Here is a 17,210-nt window from a genome sequence, read left to right as displayed (position 1 = left end):
TGCCGTCCACGCTGGGTCCGCGAAGGAGGAGTTCGGAACCCTGTCGGGGTGGGCCGCAGCTGCCACCGGGAGGAAGCCGCCTGCACCGAAGAAGCTGACGCAGCTCACGAGCCGCCGCCGGCTGCACTGCCGTTGGCCACCGGGCCCCCGCCGCGGGAGCGAGCCAAGGGCAGCTCCAACTCGAGGAACTTCAGATCCGGGCCCAAGGAAGGTGGATCCGGCACTGGGAGGTGCGGATCCGGTGACCGGAGGTCCGGGGAGCCCCGCCGGTGAAGGAGGATAGGAGGACGACCTAGAAGAGAGAAGAGAGAGGAGAAGGGGGTGATTGGATGGCGCGAGGAGCACTGACTTCGGGCCGCCGCGGGCTGGCTACCAGCGGCAGGGGTGGCCGCCGGAGTAGGGTTCGGAGGGGTGCGGTGGGGGGCGAGGTGGGTCGCCCTCGAGCCACTCCAGGGGAGCGACGCGAGGGAAGGGGTTTGCCACTGATTAATAAAAATATAAGGAAATACAGTAAGCAATCTCTCTTGTGTATGCGATGTTACAAATTAAATACTCACCCGTCTAGGATACACGCTATGTACACAAAAGAGTAGATGAACCATTCCCAAGTAGATCGTCATGAAAACCCAAACCGTTGCTTTCCTTCCAAACTTCTCCCAGCTAATGACCAAAAATGGACACAGGAACGGCGGCGTTGCATAGATTGGGTCACCCCAACGGAAAATCAAGACCACAACCTGTCATGGAACTCCATGTTCCACACGCACCAGCCCTAGTTCAATGCCCCGCGCCGTACACCATCCTTATCCCCGGCCAACACACGCTTTGATCACCCCAACACGATCGACCGACGCCGCGGCCAGGCCCAACGCGCAGCCGCACAGTAACCGATTGATCTACATCCATCCTATCCCGCGCTCAAAAATCATTGCTGGGTTTGGCGCCAACGAGCCTATAAACAAAGTCTCTAATCTCTCTCGAGCAACCCATCCCGACGATCGACGATTGGATCGGAGGTGCGCACGTGCTCTGCTGCAATGGCTCGAGTAGCTGCGATCGTGCTCGCCATGTTTGCGGCGGCGGCGTTGCTGGTAAAGCCGGCGGCGGCCGAGCTGACGCGGGTGGAGCACCCGCCCAAGACCGAGGGGTCGCTCAACATCCTTGCCGTCGGCGACTGGGGGCGGCGCGGGCAGTACAACCAGACCCTTGTTGCCGAGCAGGTAATAAAACTTTCATTCCGTTTTCACTGCAGGTAAGTTATTCGAAATAGGACAAAATTCACAAGGTAATTGAGGAAGATTAAGGAACGTAATAATGTCGACTTAGACGGTTCATTATATTTGAGTTATATATGTACGTGTGCTGGTGGTAATGGATCTCCGTTCGTCAGTAGCCGAAAGTGGAGGCGTTAGTTATTATCTCCTTGATCATTAAAAATTAGCTTTGGGTAGTACGATTGAACTGCTCTTCTGTTGGAAAAGTTATTACAAATTAAAACCCCAAATGATTGCTTACTAGCCAACAAGTAATATAATAATGGCATATCCAATTGTTAATAAGTACTGTACTACAATTAAACCCCAAATGATTTGCTTACTAGCCAACTAGTAATGACCTATCCACTGTTAAGTACTGTACTACGATTTTCTAGCTGATTAGACCTAGACTAAATGATTGAATTTTCTTCACAGAAACTAGACCGGTCTCTCACGGTCTAGAAAAATCCTCGATGGCCTTTTTAAAACAAGCCCATTAAATTCTTCTCAAGGATTTAAACCCGAGTCTAATAGGTGCTACTCAGGTGCTCTAACGACTAGATCTTTCACAGGTTAATTTGTTTCACAAAGATGTAATAATGAATTACAATGACCGCTAATCCTTTCCTGATTTATCCCGATTTTCCCTGCGTGTGTGTATGGGTCTGTACATAGATGGGGCTGGTGGGGGAGAAGCTGGACATCGACTTCGTCATCTCCACCGGCGACAACATCTACGACAATGGCATCGCCAACACCAGCGACCCGCTCTTCAAGGAGTGCTTCACCAACATCTACACCGCCGAGAGCCTCCAGACGCCTTGGTACATTGGTAATGTGCAATATAATCTCTATATGCTAACTATGATCACACAACACTGCTCTGACACAACGTAGACCTCAGAGTTCCAATGATTGCGAGACTGGTGGGAGAGATTAATTCTCACATATCTTTCATTGAGAAGCAAATTAAGGGTACTGACCCCTTTCAGTGACATATTCTTGCAGTCCTCGGCAACCATGACTACACGGGCAACGCGCTGGCGCAGCAAGACCCTGCCATCCGGGAAGTGGACAGCCGCTACCTCTCCATTGCCAAGTCCTTTATCGTCAACTCGGGTACATTCAGCAAACGAAACCTACTCATGCATCATATCGGTGCATGGTCCTAAACTTCGGCACTCTCGGAGGAGTACAGTAGCTTGATTACTCAACATTAACTGTCATGCCAAAAAGGGAGCCCTGGTGCGGGAGCTCGCCCGCCCGCGCCGGGGAGGGAGGCTGCCGCGGAGGTAGGCCGCCGCGAAGGGGGTGCCGCCGGGGAGGGAGGAGCGGAACGCAGGGGAGGGAGGGAAGGAGGACGGCCGCGTCGCCGTGGCCGGGAGTGAAGAGGCGACGGCCGGCATGAAGGAGAGGAAGGGGATTTTTGTGAAGGAGATGAAGGAGATTTTTACGTATAGGTAATCAGTATACCAAATCTATTGGAGTAGAGCACAAAACTATAAGCTAAATCTTCTCTCTTATACCTAAAGTCAAATTTAGATATCTAGTTTTATCAAATCTGCTGGAGATTCTGTGATCAGACACATAACGGAGTCAGGCTAGCCGCGCCGAAGCAGGCCGTCACGCACCGTCCATCCTCAACCCGAAACGTAGCCGCCGCGCGCGCACGTCGCGGGGTCCGAGGTGCCAGGTTGCGCGCCGCGACGGGCCCCCACGCGGGACCACGCGCCCCCTGCACCTCCCGGGCCACGTGTCGCGGCGTCTCCACGTCGCGCCTCCTGAGTCCCTCCCGCCGCACAGCACACCGCCTGCTCCTCCGTCCACGCGACCGGCCGGGCCTCGCCCACGCCAGCGACCAGGACAAGACAGGACACGCGACGACGCTGCCCAAAAGCTCTCGCCTCGCCTCCTTCCTCGCTCAGTCCCTCTCTCTCTTCCTCCATCCGGTACGATCCATCCCCTCCACCGGTCCACCCTCGACCGAGCTCCGACGACTCAGATGGACTGCCCTGCTCTGCTCCGGGACGACTCTTCCTGCGCGTGACCGCCGGCCGGTAGTTGCCGGAAGGAGCGGCGGATCCGAGTGGTGATGGTGATGGCCAGCACCGGCGTCAACATGCCCGGCAGCGACAGGAACGTCGTCCCAGCAGCAGCAGCTTCGTCGACGTCGTCCTTCTCCTCCGCCGCGGGATGCCGGATGCGCAGCCGGCGGCGCCGCCTCGCGCCCCCGCCCGTGGCGGCCACGGCCGCGGGGTCCAGCGAGGGCGCCAGCGACGCCGCCGGCCCGAGCCGGGAGAAGCGCGCCCGGCCGGCGGCCTCCCCGGCTTCGTCGTCGTCACCGTCAGATCGGGACAGCGACGACGAGGAAGCGGTAGACGAAGCAGACGCCGAGGCGGAGGAGCTGCAGCAGCCGCCGCTCCCGCCTGCCGTGCCGCAGCTTCCCACGGCCGCGGCGCAGGCGTGGCCGGTGGCGTTCGGGTCCCTGTCGGTGGCGGGGCGGTCGCGCGACATGGAGGACACCGTGTCGCTCCGCCCGGGCTTCCACACCTGGGTCGACGGCTCGCCCATGCACTTCTTCGGCGTCTTCGACGGCCATGGAGGATCCCATGTACGTACAGGCTAGCAAATCAGTTAATCCCAAGATTTCATGCCCCCCTATGGTTACTAGCTAAATCAGGATCAGGATCTACCTGCTGCTGCACTGGTAGCTCCAAGTACTTCAAATCAAGATGGCGTTGGTTTATCCATCCCTTCAGTTGCACTGCTGCTGTGTGTAATTCGTCCGTTTGCAGATCAGATCATCACTAAGTTTGATGTGTTTTTTTACTGGAGTAATAAGGAGGAATAAAAACCAAAAAAGAAGAAAGGAGAAGAAGACGCCATGATATGAATGGTGCCAACAAATTAAAGGAGAAAGCTGAAGCAGATGGCTTCATTCACTAGCACTCGAGAAATATTCACTGCTGCAACCTGCTTTAGTACCAGTACGAAGCTAGTGTGTCCACCCGGCCACATTCTAGCACATTCCAAATTGGACGTGGATCCACATCGTTTGTCCTTTCGTTTCGTTTATCCCTTGCTAATTATATTCCACGACAAATAATATTAGGTTAATGCATCGTGTAGCAATAATAATGAATGGTCCGTGCGAGTTGACGGTGCAAAGGCATGCAGGTGTCAGAGCTGTGCCGGGACCGGATGCACGAGTTCCTGGCCGAGGAGCTCGCGGCGGAGGAGGCCGACTTGGCGCAGCGCCTGCGCCGCCGGCAGCAGCAGCCGGAGGCCGCGGCGGGGGAAGGGACGAGCGCCGGCTCCTGGGCGGTGAAGCAGCAGCAGCTGGAGGAGGAGGAGGAGCGCGCGTGGCGAGCAGCGCTGGAGCGGACGTTCCGGCGCGTGGACGCTTTGGCGTCGCTGGCGTGCGCGTGCGGCCGCATCGTGAGCCCGCCGTGCCGCTGCCCGCTGTCGGGGATTTCGGGCATCGTCGGCTCCACCGCCGTGGTGGCGCTCCTGGTCCGCGGCCGCCTCGTCGTCGCCAACTGCGGCGACTCCCGCGCGGTGCTCTGCCGCGGCGGCTCCCCGCCCGTCCAGCTCTCCGACGACCACAAGGTACCTTTTCTACCACTACTTTTTTACCCAACGCGACCGACTACCCCCCACGCCGCGGTCCCCCGGCAGTTGACCGTTGACTCGTGCGTGGTGAGGTGTCGCCCGTCCAGAAGCTCCGTGCCCGTGGTCGCTAGGGAGGCCAGCTAGCACGGATGTCAAAGCTAGCGGGGGCCATGCAGTGGCAGTCCCGTGGATTCCCCGGAACCTCTGGGGCGGGTCGTGGCTCGCCGTCGCTGTCGCCCGGGAGGGCACGTGGCGGCGGCGACGCGGGATTCCGTCCGAGCCGTGATGGCTGCCGGGGGACACGTGTCGGTCGCTGTCGGGGCACGCGCCGCGACCGGAGTGGTCGCCGGGCGGTGGGCCTGGCAGCTCGGAGCCGCGCTGGGGCCCGTCCCCGCTGGCTGTCGCCTGTGCGGTGCCGCCGGGTAGCAGCCCAGCGTGGGTGGTGGTGGGTGGAGGCGCCACATGCGGAGGAGGGAGGGTGATGGGCTCCGTCGTTGGCAGTGCCGTGTAATTAGGTCACCGTCCTCGTATTTGATCACCAATGCTAATCGTGTGCTGGTCGCTGTTAGAGAGTTTTGCTATTCTCAATCTGACTAGGTAGCTGCTGGTGCTATATATATATATAGTGTGTCTTGTGTTAGCTACAGCTGCTGCTAACCTTATGATGATCAACTGTTAATTCATTCATCCAAACTATCTAGCTGCCGTGTCGTGTGATGCAGCCAAACCGGCCGGACGAGCTGGCGCGGATCCAGGCAGCGGGCGGCCGGGTGGTGTTCAACAACGGCCACCGCGTGCGTGGGATCCTCGCCATGTCGCGCGCACTAGGTATGGCCACACCCCTTGACCATTTATTTGTTCATCCGTGCATGGAAATTGTTGGGATGTGCATGGAAATTGTTGGGATCTGCTCTAGTTTCTCTAAAACTAGCTATCTTAATGCCAGGACCATTTGTGCGTGGGTTGTGCTGATCTGAATCTGCCCTACTAGTAGTGTTAACGTTCTTGCATTTCGATTTGAGTTGAGGTTTGAGTCTTTTTTGAACGTAAATGTCGAGTAAATGTCTATTAAATGACATGTCTTGTAAATGCCTATTAAATGAATTCTCCTAGACACCGAGAGGTTCTAGAAATTTTCCATGTACATAACGTGTCGAGGTGTTCGGTTTCAATTCAGTGTGTCATGTGTACCCATTTCGAGCCTAAGGCCAGAAGCTTGTGTTCAGATGATTTTCTCTGTTTGTGCTTGTTGACTCATGTCATAAACCTGAATAACTTTAAGGCAAGTGGTGCTAAGCTATGACACATATGTTCAACTTTGCATATATATATGTCTGTTTATTAGTTCGCTTTTGACGTTTACGGGCCTTTTAATTTGGATCTTGCTCACATGGGACTAATCAAATAAAGCTCATGTGTTCATAAACTAGAGTTTTTTTCCCAGCAATGTTGGGTGAGTACAACTCTAGTACTAGTAAACTAAGGTTTGAAGGGAAATACTATATCTGAAAGCAGTATGTGTATTGCTTTGCATCTTTTAAAGACAAAGAGAATGGAAGCTATTCCTTGCATCTTTTTGCCACCGCTCCACCAATCAAGAACTGCCGGGCGTTGTGGGGTCCAGTAAACATATGTCCACTGAAGCTATTCATTTAATTAATAAGCTGTGTGATGCAAAAAAAAAACAGAGAGAGAAGCAAGGTATGGCTTGTAAGTTTCGTGTTAGCAAGGTAAGAGTGACGAGCAGCCATGCCTTTTGCTCTAGGAGATTAAGGTTTTTAAATTTTTTTAAGTTGCTTTTGGAACATGGTGAAGGTTTGCATGTCCACCACACTATTCTGTATTGGCCCATACAGTATTAACCACATAATATATAAGGAGTAAGCCAGCTTCTGATGAGCTTCAGGTCCATGCATGTTACTTGGTTGTTGACTTGTTGAGCAGATAAAGAGCCACATCACCTTCCAGGCCATGATCTGTGACATGTTGATTGGCTAGGAAGGAAAATATCACCATGTTGAGGATTAGCTTTCTGCTGTCCCCTGATGGTGCCGTTTCAGTTACTTATGTTACCTGTGGTGAAAAATTAAAGAGGAAACATGGAGCAGACGCCAGAGCCATAAGTTTGTCTCCAATGTTCGCCGAAAGTGGAAGTGCCATTTGTCGACAACTTCCTATGATACTAACCCAATCAACCTGCTAAAAAAAAGAAGTGGACCTTTTTAAACAAGTCACAAAGTGGGGATAGGTTGGATCGATTAGGCCAGGGGCTAGCTATAGGGACGAGATGTTTGGTCTTGTGTTGTGTCGTGAGCTCGTGACAGTGATGTTGCAGTTTCTTTACCTTATCGAAGAATATAATTAATAGTAGGCTAGCTTCAATTATGTTACATGTTGACTGAAGATTTGCTAACAAATTAAATGGTGTGTTGGTGCAGGAGACAGGATGCTGCGTCCTGAAGTGATCGCCGAGCCGGAGATCACCGTGACGGACCGGACGCCGGAGGACCAGTGCCTGATCTTGGCGAGCGACGGGATGTGGGACGCGGTGCCCAACGAGATCGCCTGCTCCGTGGCGCGGCAATGCCTGCAGGACGAGAACCCGGGCGGCGACGCGGCAGCGGCGGCAGGTGGCGAGGGGGCGACGGCGGCAGCAGGCCCGGAACCGGAGGCCCGGTGCTCCAACGCCGCCTCACTCCTCGTCAGGCTCGCGTTCGGCAGAGACAGCTGGGATAACATTAGCGTCGTCGTCATCGATCTGCAGCAGAGGGAGTAACTGAGTTATCTAGGCTCCCTGACCAAACTCCCTGTGATTGAGAGGAGGTGCAGTGGTCTAGACTGAACTTGGAATGATCTGGTTGGTTCTTCCGATTCTAGATTCTAGTTGTCGTTTTTTTTATATTGGGAGAGAAAGAAAGTGGATGGAATTAAGATTGCTGGCCGCAATGAAAAGGGAAAAAAGAAGAAGCAAGAGCAATTGTACATAGTATATATTTTGCTATATTTTTGCATGTACGGTACCAGTATTCTCATTTAAGCCTGGAGGCTTCACCGCTGGAGAAGAGCATTCTGATTAGCTGCACTTCATGTGGCATCATTGGTTTATTATGCTCTGCCTTCAACTGCTGCCTGCTGGATATTGATCCGTTCTTATATTGTGCAGAGCAGTGTGAGGATGTCTGGGGATTTATTTTCTTGATTCAGTTCCATTTTGTACTGAATACCACAACCGCATCTCAACGGCTAACATTTGTTACACAATTCGGCGAGGGATTATTGGTTTGAGATCCTCTACAGTTACGGAGGCTGTAATTTTGCTACTGACATGTGGGCCTGATGGCACCGAGGCCCACATGTAGGTGACAAAGTCACCGTGAGGTGGACTGCAGAGGAGCTTCTCCTAGATTATTAGGGCTGCACTGTTGGAGAAATTCCATGCATGGTCGGCCCTTCATCTTCTCCTTGTCATTTTTCTTCCTCCTAGCTCCTGACTGTTTAATCTGCAACCATTTGTACTATCTCAATGTACTTTGCTATGTCTCCTTTTTGGCAATAAAATTCAGGCAACCCAAGGGTTTTGCCGTAGTTTCTTTCAAAAAAGAAAAGAAAGAAATTCCATAAACCCTCTTTGATGTCACCTGTTTCTTCTGCACATGTCCCACGGTGACCAGTTGGGTCAGGCTCCAAAAGCAGTCCATAAGAATTAAAATATTTTATTCAACATACCTCAACCATTATAGGTGGTCCATGTAGTAGTCTATAGCTAAAGGTATCCAAAAGTTTATAGGCTGTTTATAAGAAACAAAATATCAATTTATCTCACTCCATCCTCTCCTTTCATTGATGTTGTAGTATAATAATGTGAGATAGCTATATAAGTTGTCACATCACATCAATATGCTGAAGGTGGAGGAGAGATAAGAGAGCGAGGAGAAGTGGGACTCAAGTATAAAGCTAGCTGAGATATAAGGTCTAAAATACTTTATGAGAAGATGAGGTAGATCATGTATTAATGATGTAAGCTATATCGATAGTGAACTATTATATGAGTTGGCTATGATGGACTATAAGTGACTTGCCACGGCATACAGCAGGGTGCTAAATTAGCCATACCCTTATCAGCGGCTCAAGAAATAGATCAAGAGTAGAAATGGATTTATTGCTGGCGATGGATGGGGAGCAGTAAAATAGCAGACCAGCAAGGCAGCAACAAATATCATGTATTCATGTCTAATGCTGAGAGAGGTGGGATGAATGTCATGACTCACTATACCACAGCCAAAATGTAGCGACTACATTATGGTCGCTATAAGTCACTATAGCGACCGACCATCGGTCGGCATAAAACTATGCCGACACTAACTATTAGCCGGTAAAAGTGGCGTCGGTATAAAACTATACCGACCGACACATTTTTACCAACCGACCGTCCGACGCCCCATGAAAGAAATACCGACCAACTGTCCGGCAGCAACTATTCTCATGAGCAAACATATATTTTATTCCACATATATATCTATAATTATTCTATTAACAGTTGAATCAGGTGATAAATCCAGCATTGGAACATTCATAACGATTCACTGAAAGTGAGCATATAACATTAATACTAAATTATCTATAATTCCATATACATGAGGTAACTAGCTATAAGCTAGTCCAATTGCACACTACAGCCATGCAAAGCTAGCTAGCTCATAGGCATCAGGTCTGCATCTATGAGCAGAAACATCCATCAAGTTTGCATATGAGTAAGCCATTAGCATTTCCACATCTACCATTACAGGTCAAACTATCACACTTCACTACAGCCATTAAGCTTGTGCAAAATATTCATCTGCAGGAGCTCCAAAACAAAATAAACACAAAATCTTGATGTGATCTTCGAACTTGTAAACAGCTTCAAGTATCCTTCCTAGTTCTTAGCATTTCTTTCAGCACTGACTGAAAGTGAGTATAGCATGTAATCAGTAGCAGTTTTCAGCAAAGTATGAAAAAAAGAAATGACATACAACCATTCGAAATGTAGTTACTGTTATATTAGTGGATATCAGAGGACCAAGTGATCTTAATTGTTTAACATTGTGAGCAAAACCAAACTAAGCATACTAGTATAGTTCCTTATGTACACACTACACAAGCTTGTTATATGCTTAGTCATTAGAGCAGCACATAACTATGTTTGCAGAATTCTCATACTATTTTGACAAAGATAAGCTAATTGCCATGCAGATTACTCTATGCAGATCACTTGCTTTCAAAATTTATGAATTCACATGTCACAAGAAGAGATTCAGCGCAGATTGCTCCATGTTATTTGTTGAAAGTAAAATTCAGACTAAATACCTACAGTACCCAAGGAGGATTTTGATGCCTTGGTAACCTACAACTAAGATACACATCATTAGTTAGAAACTTGGCCAATCACCATTGATGCAAAAGACATAAACAACAAAAAGTTTAGGTGTGGTATAGTGTAACCTTCAACGAAGAACCTTTCGAGGCACCTTATATGTATGTCTGCCATCTAGACTCTTCCTTACTGATTTCCACTGTGAAACCTTACACTTTGGGCATGTATTCAAATCTGAATTATCCTTCCAATAGAGAATGCAATCATTTTCACAAGCATGAATACTAATATACCCAATTCCTATAGATTTAACCAATTTCTTAGCTTCATGAAAATTTCTAGGTAGTGATGAACCCTCAGGAAGTGCATCATTAAGTAGATCTAATAGTAGATTAAAAGATCTATCAGTCCATCCTCCAAGGAGTTTGAGGTGCAAAAGTCTAACGAGGAAACGAAGTTGTGTATATTTCTTGCAATTAGGGTACAACTCTTTGCTATTCTCATCTACCAACTTTTGAATGGCAAGTAGCTCAACACAAGGTTCCAAAATAGAACTGTTGTCCTCAAAATCTCATCTATCATCTAAACCAGCAGCTAAGTCTCTAAGCATACCAGATATGTCATCATCCTCATTACAGTCCTCCATAAGCTCAGCATCATCAAAATTCCCATGATTCACGGAAGGGGTAGGTTCTCCATGTAAATTCCATATTGTATACCCCTCTAGAAAACCATCACATATCAAGTGCTCACGTACATCATTTGCCTCTCTCCAAAATGAGTTCACACACTTTCTACAAGGGCATAATATCTTGCTGCCTACTGCTGAATTTTTAAATGCAAAAGCTAGAAAATTGTTCACGCTTTGCAAATATGCCTTGGTGTGCCTACATGTAATTCTTTTGTTTAAATGTCATGTTAACTACACAACACTTGAATTTGTAAAATAAATAGGTTGTACCTAGAGTCACTGTTAATCCATGTTTTATCCATGACGAGATCAAGCTGATTGTAGAGTATATCTTTTCATAGAGAGTACAACCACAACATATCAACATCAAAATAAGGCGGCGGACAGTAAGGCATAGGAACTAGAAAAACAGATCGAAACATACCACTACAAAAGCTCCTTCACCTGAATACTTCTCGACTAGGTGGCCGGCTGTTGTCAATATTGAAGATGTGCTCAGAGTTCCAAATGCAGCCTCGTGATTGACCAAGATGCTTGCTGCCTGCACCAATAAGAATATTAATTCCAGCAACAAGGTTTAGAAAACCACACAGAAAAATAAAGATGTAAATGATTCATGTACAGACCTTGAATTGTTGCTGGCCTTGTTGTGCGTCACGAGAGGAGGTCAACAGGCTAAGGATCGGATGCACTTGGTCTTCTTGGCCCTAGACGCAGGGAAATCAGCGCAAACTGCCCCGGCGGCCTCGCTGGCCTGCACCGCTGCGCACGCAGGGGCCACAACACACCCTTGCTCTGGGCGAGTGCCGAGTAGGGGTCGCGGCCGCGAGGGCCACAGGACCCTCGGCGCGCCGGAGGAGGGGGGTCGCGGCCCCCCTGCCTGCAGCACCGCCCCGCGTGCGTCGCCCCCCCTGCAGCAGATAGCTAGGGTGCTGCGCGCGGGCTGGGCCGGGGATGCGTGGGATGGCGGCGGCGGTGGGGTGAGCGGCGACGGTGCGTTGAGGCGGCTGCAGGAGGACGGGATTTGGGAGCTGCGAGCTAGATTTGGGAGAGGCGCGTGGGATGGCTCTGCTCGATCTGGTGCCATGCGCGATTGGATTTGGGGATGTGGGATTGGATTTCGGGGAGGCGGGCAGGCGCGCGATTTGGGGAAAACTAGAACTGGGTGGCGGCGGCCGGCGGGAAATAGAGAAGGTTAGGGTTTCACGATAGACTGACCAGTGGGCCTCTTGCAAATTGAGCGTGCCGCTGGAAATTTGGTTGAGCGCGCAGAAGGGTGGTATTTTTATGCCGACCGGTGGTTTCTCATATATATTCTGATTTGCCGACCGATGGTTGGTCACTAAAGCTAAATTGATATACCGACAGATCTTCGCTCGTTAAAATGGGCAATACCGACCAATGGTTCGACAAAAAAACTATACCGACTGACAGTTTATCGGTAATTTTCTATTTATAACGACAGATGTCTGACGCTATATTGTAGTTGTGGTATAGTGACTCATGAACCCATCAAATTCAATAGTTACTGCACCCAGAACTCTCGAGGAGTCGTCTCATCCCCCACCCCCACTGGTCCCTCCGCAACCTCCCACTCTCCCAGATCTAGCTCTACCGGCTCCCTCCTCTGCGTTCTTCGCTGGTGACTGGAAAGGAATGGAGCCACCCGCTAGTCCTTAGTATAGTTCTATAGTAGTATAGCCAGTAGCCCAGTACATCTATGAAGTCCTTGCTCCGGCTGCTGGAGGCGCAGTTGTCGTTCTCGTCGTCGTCCTCGCCATTCTCGGTGCCGGTGACATGGGAGCTAAGATGGGTTGAAATAAAATAAATCCTCTGCTTGCCCTCGCTTCCGGCCATCCTCGACTCGTTCTGTTTGCCCTGTCACCGATGATGGCGAAGGTTGAGGCCAGCAAGTTTGGGGCCACTATGCCCGGTGTGGCTGCCTATGCTGCCTGGCTTGGGTGCTTGCCCAGCAGGTTTATGGTGGTGGTGCCCAGCGTGACCTACCGTGGTGCCAGGCATGGATGCTTTTGTCCCTCCTATGTCTTCGCCGATGAAGCTTGTTTACTCGATGTTAGTCTTGAGAGTTTTGCTTACAAAGATGAAATGAAATCAGATTGGTTCTCTGATCCCACTAGTTTTGGCGGCCAATTCCACTTTGGGGTTCTTCGTTGTTCGACAATTTGTGGTTCTTGGTACTTGAGGCGATAGAATCTTCAATGTCTGGCGATTCACTGGTTTATGGCCAACTTCTTCAGCCGTTTTGTTCAGCGTCAACAACGCACATTGGACGACGATTAAAAGCTATGTTCCTTCACCGGAGAGGAAGTCGGCTTCAAGATGCGTTCTCTGACCGTCGATTGGGAGGAAGACTGGGAGCTTACAAGGACTAAGATGTATGTTCTCTTTGTTTCAAGGGTATCTTTGTAAGTTTTGAGATGTAATCACCTAAAATTACAAAATAAATATCAATCCAATTTCTCAAAAGAAGACCGGGAGCTTACAAGGACTAGGATATATGTTCTCTTTGTTTCAAGGGTACCTTTGTAAGTTTTGAGATGTAATCATAAAAAATTACAATGAAATATCAACCCGATTTATCAAAAAAAAAATCAAATTCAATGGTTTTAGAAATTTGTTCTGTTCAACAAGGTAGTAAATGCCATGCGGCTAGGGATCTGCAATAAATAATCTGGTCGATGTTGGCTCAGATCTGAGCGTCCAGGGAGGCCCAACCACCTCCAGGCCGCCGAGAGGTATCGACTGTGCCGCCAGCCCACATTCGAATTTGTACTTGGCCGTGCGATTGGTTTACAACCCATCTAAACCACCTTTGACTTGGCATTGTTTAAAAGTCAACTAACCCATTTGTCTTTGATTCAGTCAACTAACCCAATCAGCATCTTCTCTCCCAAGCAATGCGTATCCTAGGATAGATGGATGGATCTTACAGATAGATGGATCCACAAGTTTCTCTCAAACAAACACTCAATCAATCAAACAAAGGAATCTAGCTTCTTCACCTTGCCCAACTCTTGCTAACCCACCAGAACAGGACGCAAGAATCCAAAACACACCCAGCCCGTCCTCCCATCGCCCAAGCAACTGCCCGAGCAGAACCCGATGGCCGGCGCGTCGGCGACCACTACTATCCCCTTCGTCACGCTCAACACGGGCCACGCGATGCCCGTGCTGGGCTTCGGGACCGGCTCCAACAGCACGCCGGCGGACCTGTCGGCCATCATCGTCGACGCCGTCCGCCTCGGCTACCGCCACATCGACACGGCCTCGCTCTACGGCACGGAGGGCGCGGTCGGCGCCGCCGTGGCCGACGCCGTCGTTGCCGGGGCCGTCGCCTCGCGAGGGGACCTCTTCGTCACGTCCAAGCTCGGCGTAGCCGACGCGCACCCGGACCGCGTGCTTCCCGCGCTCCGCGAGTCGCTGGCCCGCCTCGGCCTCGGCTACCTCGACCTCTTCCTCATCCACTGGCCCGTCGCCGCCGGCGAGAACAGGAAGCTCGTGCCCTTCGACATGGAGGGCGTCTGGCGCGCCATGGAGGAGTGCCACCGCCTGGGCCTCGCGAGGTCCGTCGGCGTCAGCAACTTCTCGTCCGAAAAGATGTGCAGGCTGCTCTCCTTCGCCGCCGTGCCGCCGGCCGTGAACCAGGTGGAGTTGAACGTCGCCTGGCGCCAGGAGAAGCTAAGGGAGGTCTGCGCCAGGAACGGCGTCGTCGTCACAGCCTTCTCGCCGCTCGGCGCGTTCGGCGCGGCCTGGGGATCCAACGCCGTCATGGAGAGCGGCGCCCTGCGCGATGTCGCCGCCAGGAGAGGCAAGACGGTTGCTCAGGTAAACACGAAAGGGGAAAAAAGATCACATTATATTGGTTCGTTTTGCTAATTTTCCTTTTTTTTCCCCCAGCTACTTGTGGCGATATAGTTCTGGAACATTAGCAGGTAGGTGTACTCGAATTAGAACTGCAGTTGCCCAGAAATTTAGACATTCTCTACAATTGATTAGCATCCGGTGTAAAAGAAAACCCTTGAATTTACTTCAATGTTTGAAATGAGTTGCAGAGTTAGTTCATAAGTGAAAGAAACCTAGTATAGGTACCCAATGAGGGCATCTTCAAAAGATTAGCTAAAAGTCCTAACTAAGTGACTAGGTAAAACACTAGATAAAAAATAAAAAGCTAGCTAAATGGTTGAGTAAATCAATAAACTAGCCAAATTCTTTTCAGATTGCCTCTGCGGCCGTCTGTGCTCACGAGTTCATCCCCTCCGAGCCGAGCTCTCTTTGCCACTAAAATCCGTCGTAGTTGATTATCCTCTACTCGATTCCTCGCATACACCACATCATAAGATCACCACCAATCCATTTGAGCTCTTCCGGAGTTAAATCCACCATTGGAGCACCAGATCGTGGTCATCTTCTTCCCCAGTTAGCAGGAGTAGCACAGGCGGGGGCGCACGCCGGTGGGTCGGGGCATAATGTTGCGCGGCATGGCAGGAGGGGGTGGCGCGCCGAAGGGGCGGCTGAGAGGCGGTGCGCCGGCGGGAGCAGGCGGCGCAGCGGGAGGGGGCGGCACGGCGGAGGGGGCAACGGAGGGGGTGGCACGGCATGGCGAGAGGATGCGAAGGAGACGGACGGGGCGGAGGGGAGGAACGGGACGAATGTCAAGCCAAACTGCCTCGCGAAAGAAAGCTAGCCGGCTGAATTGCTAGGCAGATACAGAGCCGAGTAGTTTGGAGAAGTCGTTGGATCTGCATTTAAGTCCAATTTTTCTATTTTTACAGAACCAACTCAATTTACCTAATCAGTTGGAGATGCTCTTAGGTCTTGACATAATGAATTATCCTACCTAATCATTTTTGTAAATTGGATCCTAAATCTATCTAACATAACATTGGAAAACTTTTAGGTTGTGGGCTTTCTCCTTAGTCCTGCTTACTCCTATGTTTATCTAAAGTTAAAAGAACTAGAAGTAGGTCCTTTGGACTATAAAAATTTTCTTTTCTTTTTTTTTTGCAAAAAAGTTAAAGCAGCATGTTTGTAACATAAATATGCACCAAACATCATGCATTTTCATATATATTTCTAGGTGGCGCTGAGGTGGCTGCACGAACAGGGGTTGTCCTTCGTGGTGAGGAGCTTCAACATGGAGAGACTAAAGCAGAACATGGAGCTTTTCGACTGGGAGTTGAGCGAGGACGACAAGGAGCTGATCACGCAAATTCCACAGCGGAGAGCATGCCGTGGGGAATTCTTTTTGTCACCAGACGGGCAATACAAGTCTCTGGAGGAGCTGTGGGATGGAGAGATATGAGAAGTCATGTTCCCAGATAAGAAATCCCCTAGCTTCCTTAGTAAAAGTGAACTTCGGAAACGAATATGTTGTCTCTTGTGCTTATTGGTTTTATTTAAGCTTTTATTGACCTACAGCTTATTTTGTCCCGATCTATATTTTTGTGTTGTTTCTCTTCATAAGTTCACCTCTGTATTTCGTTAAGAACATACTTTGTCGGAAGTTCAAACCATGCATAGGAAGTTCCTATTGAGTTGAATGCACCAATCAATTCAATCAAAAAGCTTAAGCTAATGAGAAAGTGGACAATTCACTTATATTCCAACTCTCCCCATCATGTGGAAGCTCCCTCAGGCCTCAGACGCGAAATAGGAGCGAGCAATAATTATTTTATTTAATTACGCTAACCAAGATTTGAACTCGAGACCTCTGGCTTTAATAGCCTATTGAGTTACATTTATCAATCAATTCAACACAAAAACTTAAACAGAAGGGAAGAGATGGGCAATTCACTTATATTCCAACACTCCCCCTCACGTAGAGGCTCTCTCCGGACTCAGGCGTGGAATAGGAACGAGCAACAATTTTTCATTTAATTGTGCTAACCAGGATTCAAACTCAAGACTTCTGGCTTCGATACCAACCCGAAGATTGCTGCTGCAGATGGTGCGCCTGTTGCTGATGCTACAGAGTTTTGCGATCTTGCTGGCGCCCTACAATATTTAACCTTCACTCACCCTGACAATGCATATGCAGTTCAGCAAGTATGTCTGCACACTCATGATCCTCAAATGCCTCACCTAGCTGCGCTCAAGCACATTCTGCGCTACATTCAAGGCACACTTCACCTGGGTCTTCTGCTGCGACCATCTACATCATCTTGTGGTGTATACTGATGCTGATTGGCCTAGTTTTCTGGATACGCGCAAGTCTACCTCGGGCTATGTTGTGTCTCTTGGTGACAACCTCATCTCCTAATCCTCGAAGCGTCAGAAT

At 49.9% G+C, this 17,210-nt stretch overlaps 3 protein-coding genes across 4 annotated transcripts; all 3 read left to right on the top strand.

The window, feature by feature from the left end:
* Positions 1-1,037: 1,037 nt before the first annotated feature.
* On the top strand, positions 1,038-2,428 carry LOC120639909 (purple acid phosphatase 3-like). The gene is made up of 3 exons (XM_039915829.1): positions 1,038-1,220; positions 1,932-2,088; positions 2,265-2,428. The coding sequence occupies exons 1-3, from the start codon at positions 1,038-1,040 to the stop codon at positions 2,426-2,428; spliced, it is 504 nt and encodes a 167-aa protein (XP_039771763.1).
* Positions 2,429-3,059: 631 nt separating this feature from the next.
* On the top strand, positions 3,060-7,976 carry LOC120639766 (probable protein phosphatase 2C 37). Of its 2 annotated transcripts, none has more exons than XM_039915650.1 (4): positions 3,060-3,867; positions 4,434-4,865; positions 5,570-5,696; positions 7,307-7,976. In XM_039915650.1, the coding sequence occupies exons 1-4, from the start codon at positions 3,349-3,351 to the stop codon at positions 7,642-7,644; spliced, it is 1,416 nt and encodes a 471-aa protein (XP_039771584.1). In that variant the 5' UTR covers positions 3,060-3,348; the 3' UTR covers positions 7,645-7,976. The 2 variants fall into 2 exon arrangements, with proteins under 2 accessions (XP_039771584.1, XP_039771585.1); XM_039915651.1 differs by having other exon boundaries at positions 3,061-3,867; positions 5,591-5,696.
* Positions 7,977-13,895: 5,919 nt separating this feature from the next.
* Positions 13,896-16,467, top strand: LOC120639765 (non-functional NADPH-dependent codeinone reductase 2-like). The gene is made up of 2 exons (XM_039915649.1): positions 13,896-14,758; positions 16,011-16,467. The coding sequence occupies exons 1-2, from the start codon at positions 14,036-14,038 to the stop codon at positions 16,233-16,235; spliced, it is 948 nt and encodes a 315-aa protein (XP_039771583.1). The 5' UTR covers positions 13,896-14,035; the 3' UTR covers positions 16,236-16,467.
* The last annotated feature ends 743 nt before the right edge of the window (positions 16,468-17,210 follow it).

The sequence above is a fragment of the Panicum virgatum genome, chromosome 7K (genome assembly GCF_016808335.1).
Source record: "Panicum virgatum strain AP13 chromosome 7K, P.virgatum_v5, whole genome shotgun sequence".
NCBI lineage: Eukaryota > Viridiplantae > Streptophyta > Magnoliopsida > Poales > Poaceae > Panicum > Panicum virgatum.
Note: the sequence above shows the minus strand (reverse complement) of the source record. Positions and strands in the feature narration are given on the sequence as shown.

What these genes read in the sequence shown, in the direction of transcription:
- LOC120639909 (XM_039915829.1), top strand. Translation starts at nt 1,038, where the DNA reads ATGGCTCGAGTAGCTGCGATCGTGCTCGCCATGTTTGCGGCGGCGGCG. An exon ending in AGACCCTTGTTGCCGAGCAG is followed by an intron (nt 1,221 to 1,931) that starts GTAATAAAACTT and finishes GTCTGTACATAG; the next exon opens with ATGGGGCTGGTGGGGGAGAA. An exon ending in CCAGACGCCTTGGTACATTG is followed by an intron (nt 2,089 to 2,264) that starts GTAATGTGCAAT and finishes ATATTCTTGCAG; the next exon opens with TCCTCGGCAACCATGACTAC.
- LOC120639766 (XM_039915650.1), top strand. Translation starts at nt 3,349, where the DNA reads ATGGTGATGGCCAGCACCGGCGTCAACATGCCCGGCAGCGACAGGAAC. An exon ending in ACGGCCATGGAGGATCCCAT is followed by an intron (nt 3,868 to 4,433) that starts GTACGTACAGGC and finishes AAAGGCATGCAG; the next exon opens with GTGTCAGAGCTGTGCCGGGA. An exon ending in CGCCATGTCGCGCGCACTAG is followed by an intron (nt 5,697 to 7,306) that starts GTATGGCCACAC and finishes GTGTTGGTGCAG; the next exon opens with GAGACAGGATGCTGCGTCCT.
- LOC120639765 (XM_039915649.1), top strand. Translation starts at nt 14,036, where the DNA reads ATGGCCGGCGCGTCGGCGACCACTACTATCCCCTTCGTCACGCTCAAC. An exon ending in GAGGCAAGACGGTTGCTCAG is followed by an intron (nt 14,759 to 16,010) that starts GTAAACACGAAA and finishes ATATATTTCTAG; the next exon opens with GTGGCGCTGAGGTGGCTGCA.